Raw genomic sequence first — 19,054 nt, forward strand, 5'->3', positions numbered from 1 at the left:
CCTCCTCCTCCTCCATATGGTGTTCGTGAGACCCAGAACCAGCTTCCTGAATTGGGTCATGTAGGATAAAGTAAGTTTATGAATTTTGATAGGATTTGGCTGCAAAATGAGATTTTTTTTTTAATAATCTTAGGTGCCATGGCAGCTTTGTGCTTTCAAGGACAGCCAAGCACTAATGGGGAGAAGCATTAGAGAAGTATACTTTAAAGTATTGACAGGGTGCTTCTGTCCCTTTGTGGCTTTGGATTTAGATGTCTGCATGCTGGGATTTAAAATATAGTCCCCAGACAAAAATTTTTCAATAAGGACCACATGGAACTACCTCTCTATGTGAATATAAAAACAAAGAAATGCAGATCAAGCCTTTTTCCTTATTATTATATTCTATTGTTTGAATGTAAACATTCAGGCTATCTGGTAGAGACCCCAGAATGGCAAGGGCTGGAGTTCCTGCCCCATGAACGGAGGCTGAGGGACAGGGATGGTCCGTTCCAGGGAAGAGCCTGTGGGAAGACAATTAAGATGTGGCCAGTGCACACAATTAAAAGCAGTGCATACTGGAGGGGGAGAGACTAGTTGTAACATGGGAGATTCAGGCTGGATATAGAAATAAAAAGCTGTTTTCTTACTTTTCCATCACTGTCTAACTACTTGAAATATGTTGCCCAACTCAATCCCTCATCTCATGCTGATCCTTATTATTAAAGACTGTGTTTCTCCTTGTGATGAATCCAAGCTGATGCTGGGTGTTGCCTCAAGCTGGACCCCTGTGCATCTTGCAGGGCAAGCAGAGCAGAGAGGGATTCAGGGAATTCAGGGACAGTCCCCAGACCCACAGGGACACTGTCTGCTCACACGCATGCATAACAACAAAAGTTTCCTGGATGTTTTAATTTATTTTTATGTGTCAGTTTCAGAAGAAAGTGATTTAGGTAATGCACTTACCTAATGTCACTAAAGATCACAGAAGGACAAGTTTTGTAAGCTCTTCAAGTCAAAATTACAGTAGTATGTAGGTGTTTAAAGAAACATAGGAAAGATGCCACTTATTCCTGGGAGAGGTGCTTCTACATTTGGGAACAGTGAGAGGGTGGCTGTGTTATTGAGGAAGGAAAATGGCTGATGGAAGGCTTCCTTCCCAAGGCACTGCTCTCCTCCCAGAGGAGGGAGCATGAAGCCCAGTCAGTGATGAAGTAAACTACATCTCATGAAGACTACTTTGACCACTGCAGGTATGCATCTCCAGCCTAGATAACCCACTATAAAAGCAATGTTCAAAAATAAAACCAAATCTTACAGACCAATATGGTTTGAGATTTCTTTTCCTTCATCGGCCTGAGCAGCTGCAGTGGACAAGCAGGACTTCTTAGCAGAGGCACATGTGTTGTCCTTGTCACCTTGATACCCAAGAGACAGTGGCCAGTGTGCTGTGCATCACTGGGGTTGTGGGTGCTGGCAGCTGGGACCAGCAGGGAGGCTGTGGTTCCCAATGTGGTGGAGGGATCTTGTCCCTGGCACTGAAAGGTGCCAGGTTACCCCAACCATGGGAGCCAGGAGAAGCTGGCATTAAGGATACCTCCTTGGCCACAGCCCTGACAGCAGGTCACTTAGGCTGGCTGACTTTACTGCCCTTCTCCTGGTACAGAGCCAAAATATGAGGAGCATATCAGCAGGCCAGAACTTGAGTAAATGCTCTGTGAGAAAGACAGGGCAAAAAACAACTTACTTTGTCTCAGTGGGAAATCCATGTAGAAAATATCAAAGCTAGCAAATTTCTCAGATCTTGCAATTTCTTTCAGGACATTGGAAAGTTGCAACGCTCTCTGCAAAAATTAAACAATTTAATTACCGTTCATTGCTATTCATGTTGCTTTGCATGGATTCAGCTTTTGTCACTGATATGCAGGCAGGAATTTGAAAGCTAATGTTGCCCTTTCAGCTGGGGGACCAGAAGTGAAATGGGGCTCCTCATCAGAACATAGGCTTGCACAAGCACCACCAGCCTTTGGACTACCCAGCTCATCCCCAGAGGTTGCACTGAGGCCTCAGTTGATTTCATAAATTTATTAAAACATATGCTTATTTCACTGGAGACCTCTTTTAGTAGTGTTCCCACCCTAATATAAATATTCTAAGTTTCTCGCTTTTGGAGCTCTTTCTTAAAGAAACACAAAACTTTCCTACATGAGAAATGTCCTCTTTTCCTATTATCATTGCCACCATTAAGTTGGGGGTGATAGTGCTTATCTATGCAGACCAAATTCCACCCTTACTTTCAGAAGAGTAAATTACCACCATTGAGCGTCTGCCTAACTGATACATCCAGTGTAATTTCTGCAGCCATAACAGAGATCAGGATCTCCTAAATATTTAAATTGTGCAGTTTGGATAATAACATAGACAATTAGTTTCAGACAGGGGCTCAGAATGATTAATTCATACCCTGCAGACATACACATTGTTCATGCACAGAAGTTACATGTACTCTATGTTCCGTATTGTTGGTATGGATACATAAGCTGAAATCCTGCAAAGATTTAGGAATGTGCTTAATGGCTGTCTCTGAAGTCAAGAGGGACAGGGCATAAAATGAAATACCTGTGTAAGCTTTGGTGAAATTAAGGTCATATTTTGTTTAATGAATGCAAACATTAATACAACCATACACAGAGACAAGACCTTTGACAATATTTGGTTACTGGCTCCTTTTACATGGCTGTAAGGGACTGCTGGGATTAAAAATCAGCTTGTACCATAAGAAAATAAGTGGCTGGTATTATGTGTCATTCACTTCTGAGCCAGATTTTTAGGGTGAGTTTTAAGACGTCTCTGTTCTGTCTGTTCCCATTCCTGCACTGAGCCTGGATGCTCCCTGGTCACACCATCTGGTGATTAAGTCCACAGAAATGTGTCTGAGGAAGATTAGCACAAATCCCAAATGAAAACAGGGTAAGGCTCTTGCTCTCAGGACCTGATCCCACAGCCAGAAAAATCTGTGCAGCTGGCTTGTCATACCAACAGCTAACTTGACTCAAAAGCCTTTTCTTTCTTATCAGGTACATTTTCTTCTTAAAGAACATGAACCTGAACAGTTTTGTCTCGGGGAGATCACATCCCTTGAGCATAAATTTGGGTAGCTGAAAGGTTGTAACAGGAATACCTTTACAAATCCCTTAACTTGAGCATGCTGCCTTCCAGAGCCTGAGAGGCATTTGAAAGAATAATATTTCCACAACTTCTCCTCGCCTTTGGAAGAAAAAAACTGTTCTGATGTCTTGCCTTTGAGGAAATTTGGCTTCTCTCCTCAGACAGAGGGCAGAGTGTCTGAGCACTGGGGTGGTCTCATTGCACCCCATTGAGACTTACCTCTGAGGTCAGATTCCTGAGGGTCTCATTGGGGGTCAGCCAGCCGCTGCAGGGGCTCACCTGGGCAGGCATGAGGAGAGGGGCTTTAGCAGCAGACCAAGATGAAAGGGGGGCTCCTGAGCTACAGCTGCAGACCTTACCTGGAGGCAGTCGAGGAAAGAGTAGAGTTGACTGTATGTGACATCCTTGTTCAGTTGTCCTGCAAAACACAGAGAGCGAAATATCAAGTGTCTGATGGCCAAATGTGACTTCATTCTGCACGTCTGTGCATTCCCATGCCTTACACCCCTGGGTGGCAAGAGGCACCCCAAGACCCCCACCATACTCCCTTCCCCCAGGGTACCCTCCCACCACCAGAGCAGGGTGCAACAGAGGCGCCAGCATCAAGGCATCATTCCTGCTATGGTGCCCCTGTCCCCACAGTGTGCAGAGCCCCACAGCTGCTTCTCTCACATCCCTCTCCTGCCTTTCATAGGTCTCATGTGTGGGGTTAGTCATCACAGCCAATGCCACCCTCTAAAGTGCATGACTGATATTTTCCCATTAACCTGTCTCTCACCCGCCAAAGAAATGTAGGGTTTACAAAGCTGAAGGGTGCCTGTACACACTGACTTTCCCATTTACTTTGCAGAGGTTGTCCTTAAAAGGGAGAAACAATTTTGCTGTCATGGAAGGAAGTGGATATGCTTGTGTGGGTGAGGAAATTCAAGCACCAAGTCAAACACCCAGCTAACATTCCCTAAAACTCACTGTGCTATGCAGTTGCCTGGCTTGCTGAGAATCTCAATCTTTTTGCTTCTTTGGTAACTACAACTAAGATGGCAATTAAATGGCCACTTTTTTTGTATTGGTTGTCCTATTGTTTGTACTACACTGGTCATCTCATCAGGCTTTGATGCTTTTGCAGTACTGAAATAGGAATTTCTTATTGCTGTTTTTAGGAACTGTGAAGTATAATCTCTCCCAAGTGAAATGGGCTTCTCAGTTTGCTTTGCAGTGGCTCCCTGATAGAGATGTGTTTCCTGCCTGTTACACGTCTGCCCCTCACCCAGCAGCAGTTCCAGCTGCCCAGGAAGCAAAAGGTGGAGACTTCAAAGATCAAGGAACACTTCTGGCTATTTGGATGTTCCAGATGCCTTGAAGCTTGAAGCATCAGGCCCTGGGATGGGCTGCTGTAGGGACCAGAGATCTGACAGAAAGACAGACTGATGTCTGGTCACGGCTGACTGGCAGCCAAATGGGGAAACCTGCTCACAGCTTGTTGGAGGATGTGCCAGAAGGGATCCCTTGCTGCAAAACGTGTTGCTTAGGATTAATTGGGTCCCTCCAAGGCAAATCAGCCCCTCTGAAAATTTTCCAACTGATCCTATAGTTAATCACTCCTGATTTGGCTACGTGTTGTCTGTGATAATTAGACACCTAGTTAGAGGAACTGTTGCTGTGATAAACATGCACTCAAGGGAAGAAATGGGTTTAAGTGACTAAAAATTAATAATGACAGGTTTCCCCTGCCCTGAAAGAGGTAAGATTTTTATTTATTTTTTTTTTCTTTCTGCCCCCCCCCCCCCCCCCCCCCCCCATTGGTGCTAGTATAGTGATTAAGAGAGAAAAATACAGGAATAGAAATGGGAAAGCTGTGGGCCCATTGGTAATTACTAGGGAACCTTGGGGAAACCACAGCACAGCTGCAAGCTGTCTTACCCAGTGGTTGCCAAAATCATCTGAAGTTGCAATCTACCATTTTAATGATGTGATTTAGCTTCTCTCTTTCTTTGCTGGTGAGAACTATTATGACAACAACTTCCTGCTTTGTCAGATACAAAAAAGATTATTTTACTCAAATACAAGTAAGTACATGCTTTTGGTCTAGAAAGCCCAGGAGTGAGTGGTCTGTTAATGGTCTCAGAGGTACTGTGTCATTCACACCCTGAGATGACAGGCTCCCAAAGGCAGCCTCAAAATCTCTGAAAAAAATGCCCCAAAGCACTTTACACTCTGAGGGAATGTCCCAAAACATGCCTGCACACAGCATAAGGTTTCAATCATCACATACAGGTAGTTTAGGAGGTTCCAGGCACACAGTGCTGGCAGAAAATGTATTTATCTAATATCAGAAAAGTCTTTTGCAGCCCTCTGACTTAATATTCTGCCTAGGTCCACATTCAGTTTTACTACAACATCCACTAGTCAGCGAGCACAAACCAAATGCCCACCTCTACCCATAACAACAATCCGAATGAAGTGCAGGCAGGCCAGCCACAATTTTGGGCCAAAACTGAGGTAGAACAGCTTGTGTACACCACCACAACATGTGGTGAGCCTGGCTTGTAGCTGGGTGGGTATGCCTGGTAAGGGAACCAGGCAGAATAGGAGTATAACCTGTCCTGCACTGGGGATGGTAAGAGCTGTTGTTCCTACTTCTGCGGCATAGCCAATATCTGCCTCTTATTTCTCAGGTCTCCTCCACTCTGTCAGGTTTGCTTGAAGTCATCAATAGATTCATAGGCTTTTTAAGGAGAGACAGCAACATGAATGGGCAGACAACCAGGAAGAACCCCACAACACCTCAAATTTACCTAGAGGATGGTATCTGTCATGCAGGTTATCCCAGAGGAAGCGACCGTCTACCAAGCCTGTTAAAATCACATGGCTGCCATTTGGAAGATGGGAGTCCAGGTATCGCAGAGCTTGCACCACATTGGAGAGCATTTCCTTGGGTGTGGTCATGTGGGCCAGCGTGTCACGTTCCCTAAAGAAGAGGATGCCAATAGGACATTGTGTCAGGAATACTATGTACCCAAAAGGGCACTGAAACAGTGTAATTTTCTCTGTTTGCTGCTCTTCCACACTAAGTCAGCTGAATAAAACATCAGAAAAATGCTGTGATGTCTCTCACTTGTCATTGCCAAAATAAGATGAGATATAAAAACCTCCATCCCTCAGCGTACCCCATCCCTGCTAAAAACCAACAAGGGAATCCCTTTTTTATAGAGTGGAGTCCTGTTGTGGGTTAATGCCAGTGGGCAGCTAAACATCACAGAGCTCCTCACCTTCTTTCCTTCCTTCCCTTCCTCCCCAGTGAGACAGGGGAAGAAGAGAAAGTAAAAGCAAGAAAACTTGGGGGTCAAGGTAAAAAACCAAACCAAAGCAGTTATTGTTCAATAAGTGAGAAAGAAGTAGGAGAAGAGAGAAAGCAAACAAAGAAGTGATGCAAAACCAAGCCCTCATCACAGCTGGGTGAAAGTAGGACTTTCCCCATGGGTTCCTGTGCATATCTTGCCTTCAACATACTCTTTGATTATGCAAGGTAGGAGTATCTAAGGTAGCTTTGTCTCTCACATATCCCACACCTCTTTCTACAGTTCTCCAGAAGGGCAGGAGAGGGGTCTGGACAAACATGTGAGCTTAGAGAGGGGTGATACCTAGGATTAAAATAGTCCATTGGGGTACAGAACCTGTGCCAGTGTTCCACATGGACTGAATTCCCACATTTTGTGACTCATTGTCAAGCGTGAAGCTCTTCAAGCCAGATTTCCCAGCTCAGGTTTATCCTTCCCCTCATATTTAGCTGTAAATGCTGCAGGAGTGTGGGGGGAAATTAAATCCTAAAGTTGAAATACATTTCAATTTATATAAGAAAAACAAACAAGCAAAACCACCCCAGGCTGCCTGGAGAACACTGCTCTAGTTATGTTATTGTAGCAACCACTTTATTACAGAAAAGGCATTCACACACTCTCCTGCCTCAGAGCTGTTGCTGAGCTCTCATGGTGCACGTGTCCGTAGCAGGGGCTGACAGCAAAAGGGGGAACACAGCCCTGAGAAGGCTGTCCCATCCCATCAAGAGAGGATCCATCCACCTTGGAAAGCAGGGTCCTGGGACAGTTTTCATTCTGTCTTGGTGGTGTAATAACCCCCTTCAACACTATAGGCTGGGGATGGTGTGGCTGGACAGTGCCCAGATGGAAAGGGACCTGGGGGTACTGGTGACAGCCAGCTGAACATGAGCCAGCAATGTGCCATGGGGCCAAGAAGGCCGAGGGCATCCTGGCCTGTACCAGGAATAGTGTGGCCAGCAGGATCAGGGAGGTCATTCTTCCCCTGTACTGGGCACTGGTGAGGCCACACCTGGAGTGCTGTGTCCAGTTCTGGGCCCTCAGTTCAGGAAGGATATTGAGATGCTTGAGCACGTCCAGAGGAGGCAACGAGGCTGGTGAGGGGCTTGGAACACAAACCCTGTGAGGAATGGCTGAGGGAGCTGGAGCTGTTTAGCTTGGAGAAAAGGAGACTCAGGGGTGACCTTATCACTCTCTACAACTCCCTGAAAGGTGGGTGTAGTCAGGTGGGGTTGGTCTCTTTCTCCAGGCAACAACTGACAGCATGAGAGGACACAGCCTTAAGCTGTGCCAAGGGAAATTTAGGATGGATATCAGGAAAACGTTTTTACAGAAAGGGTGATAAAGTATTGGAATGGTTTGCCTGGGGAGGTGGTGGAGTCACCACCCCTGGATGTATTTTCAAAGACTGGATGTGGCACACAGTGTTATGGTTTAGTTGATGTTTTAGGGCTGGGTTGGACTCGATGATCTTGAAGATCTCTTCTAACCTAGTCATTCTGTGATTCTGTGTGGCTCAGCTGACCAAGGTGTTCAGAGAGAAAGGTCAAGAAGAAAGATAGGGGATGTCCTTCTGAGCAAGAAGGTTGCACTAATGACTACCCTTATTGTTTTTCAGTGGTTCTCACATTTTGTCCTCTTAATTGTGCTCTTCACTTGTAGAAAAGCAATCACCTTAGATGCCAGAAGGCTCCATCCACGTCCTTTCCTAAAGAAAGTACTTTCATCTCTTTCTTGGCTTCCCAGGGGTAAGAGGAGGGCAAAATTGATGCTTGCAGTGCTGAGCAAGCTGCTGGTGAATTGGGTCAGATTCCTTGTCAGTGAACACCACAGAAGCAGGAGTTTTCCAAGGCATTGTTGTTCTCTCTCAAGGTGTTCAAAATGTTTGAATTCAGAGGGAGGGAGTGGGTGCTGAGTCCTGTGTGGGAGAACCATGTTCCCTTAGAAGGATTTGGGATTCTTCGGTGAGCTGCATTTTGCACACGAAATAATAATTGGGTGAGTTTCCTGGGCCCAGAAATTTATCTTAATGCAGTATGTGCTGCTGAAGTGCTTGAGACTTTCTAGCAGGGAGAACTGAAAAACAGCATTAGGATTCAGGTTTATACTTGTGACAGCCACCAAATCAAGCTACTTTTGAGATAAGACTGTGGATTTGCTGTGAAATTACTTCATTTTGCCTACAGGTGTTGCAGCACTTGATTTCAAAATACTGGTCTGATGTAAGGCCTCTGCCACAAGTAAACATGTCAACATAAGCCCAAATTAATACGACATTCATAACTCCACTTTCTCTTGTCATGCAGTATTGAAGTCGTGCAGGTATTTCAGTGTATTTCTTCACATTTCCTTTCTGTGCCAGGCTATGAAATAAAATCCAAATGAGAAGAAAGCAACCTTGTAGGCACATTTGATTTTGGCTCTGCCACACGGACTCCAAGGTGCCTGGGTGAGCACCAGGGCCTGTAGTGGTACCCTCACCTCATTCCCTGGGCTTGCTGCACAGGGCTGCTATGCCCAGGCATGAGGGCTAGGGGTGTTGCTTGCTCACACACTACTTTTAGGGCCAGAGGGGTGCAGCAGCTCTTTGGTGCTGATAGCTGTACAATAAAGGGGCATTATGCTCTTGCTGGCACTGGTGTCACTCTGTACAGGGTCCTGTCACGGTGGGTTGCTACTCACCCTGCTTTGCTGTTGCCACCTTGCTGTTTGCTGCAGATGTCATAAGTGCAGGTCTGTGAAGGAGAGGCTGGAGAAATGGCGCCATAACCAAAGTGCAACTAATATTTGCAATAACTACAGCATTTGAGACTTCTGGTGCTCATTATTTTCTTGTCTGGTTTTTAGTTTTTTGGGGTTTTTTTGTTCTAGGTCTTTGTATCCCATATTTACACCTCAGTGGGCTGAGAGATACCATTGCCATCTGTCTTTATTTTTCTAACCCCCATGTTTGGACACCACGGTACGGAGACTACTGGGAATGTGTAACACAGGCTGCCAATTTCATTATCTTTTCCCTCTACAAACATCCACATTACTCATTGCCCCTCTCTTTGCATTGGGATGAAATACCTGCATTTTAACAATGCTTTGGGAAGAGCTGTGTCTCCAGCATGCTCAGCACACCACCCTCTTTTGAAGCCAAAATCAAAAAAGGGTAAGGCCAGGAAGGCTGTATTACTGCAGTTTAAAGCTGTCCTTGAAGAGGTTTTTATTTGCTAAGCCCTAGGTTTGAAGTCAAGCCGATTGGGTGCTCTGCATCCTCTGTAACCTCTGTAGATACATCAGAGCCAGGGCAACCACACAGCAACTGGACACTGGAAAGAACCTCTCTCCACTGTCCATCCCCCTCAATGGAAACAGCATGATTCTACAGAAGCTGTGGCATCTTTCCTTGCAGGAGTCATAGGGATCACTACAGCCTGATAGTCTCTTTTGATGCTGTGAATGTTTTGGAAGAAAACAGAGAGAAAATAGCAGTGAGAATTTGAGCAGACAAAAGTGTCTCTTCCAGACAGTGAATGCTGGGATAAAAAGACATCAGAGTTTCAAGCAAGCATTAAATACTGTTCTGGAAGGTTTTGGAATATACAAATGGGTGAGGCAAGATCAAAAATGGATTAAATTTCTGGAAAATTTATTTTTACTTCAGATGAGTAGAAAGCAGTGTTAGAGGCAGGGTACGCAAAAGGAATAGCCTGCAGAATGAGGCATGAAACAAAGGAAAGGACCTAAAAGGTGCCCCTGTGGTCCCACTTCTGCCACAGCTGAGGGCTCCCAGGTTCTGCAGTGTCAAGGAAATGCCTGCCTTTCCTCATCTGGAGCACAACACCTGGCAAAGTTTCAACCCATGAACCTCCTGTTAAGCAGTTTTAGTACACCAAACCTTTCATGACCACATCTGAGAGCCTGCATATAGCTCCCACTTCATTATACAATCTGCAGGTGAGAATTTTCAAAACCTTTGGAAGGAAACTTAGCTGAGTGCACAGCATTTATTAAAGTGAGTGTTTTGAAAGTCTCTGTGTAAGATCGATTTCTTCTATGGACAAGAAAAGCTAAAGATTGACCATGATGCAAAGGAAGTTGCACTAGCAACAGCTCTTGGACCTCCTACAAAACCAAAACTGCAGTATGGATGTGCTGTGCACTGGCCTGGTTGCAAGGTGTTTCCTGCCTTCCCACTACCAGGAGGAAGGGAAGCATCCAGCTCGTGACCTCTTGGTGTCCCTGTGAGCATTGTTAATGGGTAATACCAGAACTATTAGTTTTGAAAGCTTCAGTTCATTCTCCTGCAGAGCTTATGATGTGAGTTAAGCGATAAAGACCAAACAATTCATCAGGAGAACACAGCAAAGAGTGCAGGCAGCAGAGGCAGGGTGAAAATGGACCTTGACAGGGGACTGTGTTGTCATTCCTCAGAAATGATGAACCAGTTGTGTTCTCCCTCCTGAGAGGAGGTGGCACACTGGATAAGATGGATATACATGTTTTTAAACAGTCTTTTTCCCCTCCTGTTGTTATTATTAATTTCCTCTGCTAAGTTAGAAATAATTACTTCAGACATACCACTGGTCATTTTATGACTGGCTTATAGAAGAAAGAAAGAAAGAAATGCAAGCTCCAAATGAGGACTGGTAGGTGCCTATGAAAATACAGGTAAGGAAACAACAAGTATTTTCAGCAGAAAATTTAGAAAGAAGGACCCATAGCAAAGAAGAGTGCCATCATGGAGAAGCACAAAGCAGGGAGACACAAATGTCCAGACAGTCAGCAGTACTCTAAAGAAGTCAAATTGATGCTACTATAAATGTTAATTTAGTTTACAGCTTACCCATTGCAGACATCATTCCCAATTGTAGCGTAGATAACTATGGCTGGATTGTCCAACAGCTGGTTTCTGGACAAACTGAAAGATAGATATGGAGCTGTATTAACAGGAAAATACTCTCTCAGTGACTGAATCACACACCATGCTTGTGTGAGATCACATTTGGAAGTATCCCGGTTGGATATGGCCAATACTCAAATGACTGTGCGCCTATGTTTGAGAGAGGTGGTTTTTTTCAGGTTTGTTTGGTTTTTGTTTTTTTGGCTTTTTTTGGTGTTTGGGTTGGGGTTTTATTTTGGGGTTTTTTTGGGGGGTTTTATTTTGGGGTTTTTTTGGGGGTGTTTTTTGGGGGTAGGTTTTTTTCACGCCAGTTTTATATTTTAGTAAAGTGTCTTAAATGAAGTTCTTTTCCACTTCTCCCTTTCACTGCTCATGGACTTGTCTTTTTCACTGTTTTTCCTGCTGTCTTTCCATTTTCTTTGTATTATTCAGAAGCCAGATCAAATAGTTTCACTTTGGGGCAAAGACATGAATCAAGATGGGAATTTTTTAATCAGAGATGGGAGAGGAAGACTAGGTGTGGCTGGCAACTAAATCTATGTGTAGAATTGAACTCCAGAACAAACCAGGATGTGGTTTGAAACTCGGTGCTAGAGGGCAAGGATTCATTACTACTTTTTCTGGAGGAGAGAAAAAGAAATCCTTTAGGACACAAACTATATCAGTGTCAAGCAAACTAAATCAAACCCAGCTGACCCACAACCCACCCAAATTCATCAGAAAAGGAGAGGTGCAGCCTCTTAATACCCAGTAGCTGTTCAGTGATACCCATATGGAAATAACAGTGGACCTGCCCATGTCTATCTACCTTGCTACATGCAGTTAAGGGGACCCAACACAGAGATTTATGGAAAGGCTTAATCTCTTCCCAAAAATCACTGGAAATACTCTGCTGCCTTAACAGAGCCAACTTGAAGGCCCTGGAGATGGTGATATCACACTTAAACTCAGTTTTTCTTCTGTTTATTAATGTTTATACTAGAGAAGAAACAGCCAGCACTTCAGAACACACTGGTCAAGGGAAGCTGTGCTTTTTAGAACACTCATGGATAATATAATCCTTACAGTGCTTTGCTTGTTTCTATCAGAGAGGTAGAACTTTATCAGTGCTCCTGTACCTTGAGTTAGCTCTTGAATCCCGTTAAACACTCACCTTTTTATTAAAGAGAGGAGGTTTCCTGAAGAACCACCTGATCACACACAGGGGGAACAAGAGAAACAGTACAACATTATTATAGTGACAAAAACCCCATGAATGCAAAACCAAATTTCATTGCACATTTCCAAGAATGTAGAAGCACTAAAAGTAAAAATGGAGCAACAGTTCATCTCTGTAACCATTTTAGGTGTTGGCACTAAGAAGTAAAGCTATATCCAGGGACCTGCTGCTTTCTTATCTGAATTGCACACTTCAGCCTGTAGAAAATCAAATACTTTTAAGTGCAGGGTTGTTTGGATCTGGCTTTTTAATCTAGATCTGGCGGCTTCTTCCCATCTGTTGAACATAGTAGTCTCCTGTAAACCAGCCAACCTGACTTGTCAACAGTCAATCTATTTTAACTTTCCCTATAAATTGCAAAGGGAACTGTTCTCACTCTTACTTGAGAGTAAGTGTCTCACAGCTATCATTGGGACTGGTTCAGGTCCTAAACATAGGCACAAAGTGCCATTTTTGACATCCCAGAGTATCCAAGACACTTGCAGCAGGGCTCGCAGATACATCACAAGATGCATGAGAGATTGTGCACTTCTGGAGAGGCAGCTGGAGGTAGAAAAGATACCATAAAGCACCTTAAATAGCTGTAGACACCAGTATTTGGGTTCCTCCACTGCTCTCCCCTCAAGTGTCAGACTTAGAAAAAGTAGTATTAGGCCTGTTATACTCCTCTCAAGAGGCTCTACATTTCAATAGCAATTCACTCAATGGCTGGATGAAAATATTTCCTCCTTGAGGAAAAGAACTGGCTACACCAAAACATTGGTGAGCATCTGTAATATTTAATTTACGTTTTGAATGACAAAAGCATTCCCACTTAGTAAAGCTTTTATGCATTAAACTTATTAGCAGGTCTTTAAAGGCTATGCATGTTCATCCCAACCACCCCCAGCACACAAATCAAACTCCATCACCTGCAGTACAAGAGGGATAGCAAATGAGGAGCTAAAATACTCTGTGCTTTCGTCAAGATGAGACTAGGTCTGTGATTGCAAGAAACTCACCTCATGGCAATGTACAGTAACATAAACTTCAGAGAAGCAGATCCCACAGGTAGTACTTGCTCTTATTTAGCAGTATTTTCACTTTATTCTCTTTTTTCATTCCTTCTCCCCTTGTATTATCCTCCTCCTGTTCTCAGCTCAACTCTTCCCTGGTCTCTCTCTCTTCTCTTTTCTGCACTGTGCTTCTGAAGCTTGCTTTGAGGAGTAAATCCTGTCCTCCCTGCAGCTCTTGAGGGGAAACTTGTGGACAGAACATCATTAAATCCCTGCTGGACTGGTATGCGGGAAGAGATCTGAGAGATAAACCCCTAAGGTAGCAACAATACACTTTGCATTTTAATAGTGATGCCTTTGTTATTATCACTCACAATGATGCCAACCACGTATATCAAGGCATCCTTTATGTTTTAAATAATCCAGTTTTTCCAAGCTAAAAATGAATGTATCAGTCTGCTGCTTCTCTCCTGGGGGTTGCTGATCCATTCAAAATTCCAGCCCTTCTGTTGAGAAGCTCTTCACAGCAGGGCAAGAGCCCCACAAAAACCTTAGAAACTATGACTTGGAACATAACTACTAACATTTTGTTTTTTTCTGTTTAATAGTCCTTCTTTCAGTTAGAGCTGAACTCCCTCTGTTTAAGCCATTCTGTCTCAAGGCTCCCTGGACTGTGTCTGCAGTTTGAGCATAAATAAACTAGTGGGACCTCTAGAAATTAAAAGTATTTACAACAAAAGCAATAAGCTGTTCTTGGGTATGTATTACCTCCACAAGCATGGGTAGTTATAAGCAGTCCTGTGGAAAGCATTAGAACAATTACAAATCAAAGCATCAAGGAAATGAATGGGTTTTTTTAGGAAACAGTTTTCATGGGTAAATTTGTCTTGGGTAAATGGGTAAATGAGTCTTCAAGGAAGCTTTTGTGATACAGGATGCACTCTGTGATGAAAACATTTGAGAGAGAAAAGGAGATGAAGTAGAACAGTTACCCTTACACTGTTGAATGTCCTGGAATCTCCCCCTGGATCTTTCCTGCCTCTCTCTCTGTTTCTTTCCAAGTATTCTCAGACCAGTGTTTTGGTATTTTTTAGTTTTGGTTGAGAAATCAAGGTTAGGTTTGCTTACAGTTGTGAGGAAGGGTCTACCACATCCAGAAGATAATGGGATTTCTTAAGAAAGGGAAGGCAGAAATGCTGTTAGCTAGCATGGAGGCTGGGGAAGCCTTTCTCCCCAGTGAAGATTCATGTCCTTAGAAGAGCAGTGGTGGAATGGGACAGGGACCTGTGTTGAATCTGACACAGTGCTGGTGCTTTTGTAGGGGAGCTGGACAGGAACATTGCTCTTGGTGCCTGGCTTGGCTTGCCATTCCTAGGCTCTAGCCCTTGGCTGCACATCTCCTCCACCAGATCAGCATCCTTTCCTTGCACACATGTTCCAGAGGAAGGTTTAGTTGTCCCAGGTGGGGTTAGGTCAGGCTGGTGGCCAGCTGTTTGCTTTATTGACACTGAGGGTGGCTTTTAAAATCCTCCCATTCTGGGAAACTATTACTCCAAATGAGGCAATAAAAGTGAACCTTTATAATGTAGTGTCAGTGTGATGATTTAGAAAAGATAGCCTGAGATTCTTCTCTCACTGGTAATTTTTCCCTTTTTTAAATTCACTTCTTAATTTTCTGCAGTCTTTTGCCCTGACACAGGCTCACCTCTTTTTATATCCTGCAGGTGTCTGTAGTGTAAGTGGAAAGGGGATATGTGGAGAAAAAAACAAATTATGAACACAGAGATTATAAAAAAATCTACAAGGGAATTGGGAAAAGGAAACACATGAAGTACTACTCCCATTAATGTAAAAAGGGCAGAAGATAGTTAGGGTATTAGGTACTGAGACAAACTGAATATAAAAGAGAACTATTAGCACCTAGTCATCCTTGACCATCTAGTTTGGCCCTTTTTAAAATTCTCCCTCACCAGAAAGCTCACCTGGGGGAACAAAATGATGAGAGCCACCAACTCTAGTGCCCTGCAACTTACAGGCAAGAAAGTCAGAAGCACCTGACTGATGTCACCAAAGATGTTGTAAAACATTTTCACAGAAGACTCAAGGCCTCAGGAGCCCCATGTGTACCACAGGAAGGAGGAAGACATATGAGAGGCATTGCTGGTGTCATTGGTGCTGACACCAGGATGCAATTTTTAAGGTGCAAATGCCCACCTGAGCCTGGAAGTGATCCCTGCATCATGATACCTGTCTGTGCAACCTCTTCTGCCTGGTAAGATCACAGACTCATAAAATCACAGAATTTTTAGGGTTGAAAGGGACTTCTGGAGATCACCTGGTCCAACCTCTCTGCCAAGGCAGGGTCACCTAGAGCAGGTGACACAGGATCACATCCAGCTGGGGTTGGAATGGCTCCAGAGAGGGAGACTCCATGACCTCCCTGGGCAGCCTGATCCAGTGCTCTGCCACTCTCAGTGTAAAGAAGTTCTTCCTCATGGTGAGCTGAAACTTCTTAAATTTTATCTTACTGCCATTGCTCCTCATCCTGTTGCTGGGCACCACCAAAAAGACTCCAGCAATGTCCTCTTGGCACCTGCCTTAGAGATATTTATATGTGTCTGTTGGAGGTGGAGGGCTGGGGCAGATCCTTTCTGATCCAAATTTTTTTTCAGGAAATTCCAACCATTTAATAAGTTTCTAAGTAGTTCTAGAGGCAGCAGGGCTCCTCATTTGTAGCCAGCATGAATCATCTGCTGGAAAGGAAGAACATCCCATATAGCTAAATTATCTACCCGAGGAAAATAAATTTTCCCAAGCTTCTGCAGCCAGTTTTCTGAAGCATGAAAATTAATTAAATACAATAGAAACAAAAAGGCATAATCACAGCATAATCAAGTGTCTTTTAAACCTGCTGTTAGGGACATCAGCTAATCCAAGACACAAAAGCTAACATCATAAAGCTCAATTTATAAGAAAGACTATTGCCACCCCTTCACACAATCCCTCTGTCAGCTCAGGATTTCTTGTTTGCCTTCATTCCTTTGGTTTAAGGTTTTCACTCCTTGATAGTAATTTTTTTTTTTAATTTTCTCTCAAAACAGAGGTAAGATTAATTAAATGAAAACCCGTGTTCTTGTACCAGAACTATCCTTCAGTTTAAACCATTCTTCCCTCTCTGTGGCGTTTATGCCTCAGAGGAATTCAAAATGGTAATGCCTTTTAATTAATGTTTTTCTCAAATGTCAGCATGTCATATCATCCCTTCAGAAATCTCCATTGCCCTAATCCTCCCAAAAGCATTGCCCTGTGTCCCTGTCAAGGTCAGTCCTCCCTAGATAACTGGGACCAAAATCTGAGGTTTTATCAGGGCTTGTGGGAGGAAGGACTATCTCCCTGTCTCTAGAGAAAATGCCATGCATGATACATCTTGCAACCTTCTTATTATCTTTCCTCTGCTACCCTGCACTTCTGATGGTTTCTTGGAATTTTATTTTTGCACCCCAAAGGCTCCACCACCTCTGGCTGATGGGTCACCAGTTTATAGAGGAGTCTTATCGTTACTTCTGTAATTTTTTGTACATTGGTATTTGCTTCAATTCCTGCCACTGCTGTTCCCAAGCTCATCTAAATTATTCCTGTGTAAGGATGTGTCCCACTCCAGGATGGTTAACACTTTGCAATTTAGCATAATTCACAGAAGACATCAAGCATGTGCCTTGGTCATTGCTCTAAGGCCACCACTCCAAATGCTAAGCAGCATCAGCCTCAGGAGAGATGCAGGAGGGACAGGGCTTCACTCTCAAGCCCACTACTCTTCCCTGCTTAGTTGCTTCTCTACTCACTTCTTATTTCTTGTATTAATCTTCTTCTTCTTCACTGCACACTGGAGTAGCATACAAGATACTTTCCTTAGTTCTAGGTAGATCAGGTCTGCTGCATATTTATATGCATATTATATAAATATATATATATATATATATGTTTTTTAATAGAAAGATGATGTGTACCAGCCCCAAAAAGTCATCAAAACCCAACGGTGTTAAGTTTTGGTCTTTGTCTGCTCAGTGTCAAGTTTTGTTTATGTCTTTGATTACTTGTTAAAAATCTGTTCTGAGAGCACATTAAGATGCCAACAACAGTTGCAGTTCCTTATTTTTCTGTAAGAAATGCAAACAACTAAGAAGGGGCTTCTCTTTGTTCGTGACAGATGTTCATTATTGCAGCATCAATTGTCAGCACTAGTAATGTTAAAATAACAATACTAATACTAATACTAATAATAATAGTAGTAATTTTAAAAAGTTAACATACCATTTTGGGAAATGTTCTGCAAGTCTCTGTGATTACAGCGATTTCTCTTGCGTAAACGTAGATACAGAGAGTCTGTCCACCCTCTGAAATAGAGAAAATGCAAACTGCTAAAGTCATATGATAATGATGAAAATACAGCTGATATTAAAAATGAAGTATGTTCTTGTCTCTGAAAAACTCAGTACCCCAGTTATATATAAATCTCAATTTCACCATCTCTCTTTTTTTGTGGTCATAAATCTTTTTAATCTTGAAGAGGGTGGCCTAAAATAAAGCAAAGGTATCTGCTCAGAAACTACAAATTGATGAAGAGTTTCTCTGACATTGTTCCATCCAGGAACAATGCTTTTATCCTGGTCTTGCAGATAAGGTGTTTAAAAACCTTTTTGTTATACATCATTTATCAAAACAATTTTGTTGGTTGTTCACAGATTGACTTTTCAATTGGTTGTTATGGAACAACAAGTAAAAGAGAAGAAATATTGGCAGAGCAATAATTTCCCAACAACATAAATCTTGGACAGATTAATCTGAAAACAGGTTATGCTTGACTGTTATAAGTTCTGTCTTTTATTTTCGCACTGCTGAGAAAAATGAAAAAACCACAATAACAAATGAAAAGGATGAAAGCCCAAAGGGTGATGAGAAGACCAAGCTCCCAGCCATGAGTACATGTTCATTTCTATCTGGGCTGCAATTGTTTGTTTGGTTTTGTTTTTCTTTCAGGAGTGGAAGAGATTAAAAACTGAACACTGGACCAAGGCTTATCACTGACAACTTCAGGAGCCGTTCTAAGCTCTGATCACTTGTGAGCTTCAGATTCTCTGGAGCCCAGACAAGTGCTGTGTACTGGGAGGCTGGGCATTCTGACAGACTTTTAAATGTCAGTTTTGCTATGGCTCTGATAGAGAAGGCTGCATAGATCTCTCCTGTTGGCTTGCCAAGTAGTAAACTGCCTTAAAGCAGATACTGTGTGAATGTAGCTGAGGCTGAGAGCCTGGATTTTGCACAGGGAGCAAAAAAGAAACAAAAAGTCCGAGTATATGGTGCAACAGATATTTTTCCTAGAAAAAAAAGTTATTCTGCCAGCTTTTAAATTCTGCTGGTAGAAAGCTTCTTCAGGCTTGACCCATGCTTGGTTTGGCATTCAGCTGTA

The 19,054-nt window shown here is 43.2% G+C and overlaps 1 protein-coding gene across 2 annotated transcripts in view; it reads right to left on the reverse strand.

Annotated features, from left to right (window-relative positions):
- AOAH (acyloxyacyl hydrolase) overlaps positions 1 to 19,054 on the reverse strand; it is a 73,563-nt gene that overhangs the window by 9,376 nt on the left and 45,133 nt on the right. For both annotated transcript variants that reach the window (XM_058832278.1, XM_058832277.1), the window contains exons 14-20: positions 17,899 to 17,981; positions 12,527 to 12,563; positions 11,317 to 11,391; positions 5,943 to 6,115; positions 3,507 to 3,565; positions 3,367 to 3,426; positions 1,727 to 1,823 (exon numbers count right to left, since the gene is read on the reverse strand). In XM_058832278.1, the coding sequence (XP_058688261.1) occupies positions 1,727 to 1,823; positions 3,367 to 3,426; positions 3,507 to 3,565; positions 5,943 to 6,115; positions 11,317 to 11,391; positions 12,527 to 12,563; positions 17,899 to 17,981 (584 nt within the window). The remainder of the gene's footprint in view (positions 1 to 1,726; positions 1,824 to 3,366; positions 3,427 to 3,506; positions 3,566 to 5,942; positions 6,116 to 11,316; positions 11,392 to 12,526; positions 12,564 to 17,898; positions 17,982 to 19,054) is intronic.

The sequence above is a fragment of the Poecile atricapillus genome, chromosome 2 (genome assembly GCF_030490865.1).
Source record: "Poecile atricapillus isolate bPoeAtr1 chromosome 2, bPoeAtr1.hap1, whole genome shotgun sequence".
In the NCBI taxonomy this organism is placed as follows: Eukaryota; Metazoa; Chordata; class Aves; order Passeriformes; family Paridae; genus Poecile; species Poecile atricapillus.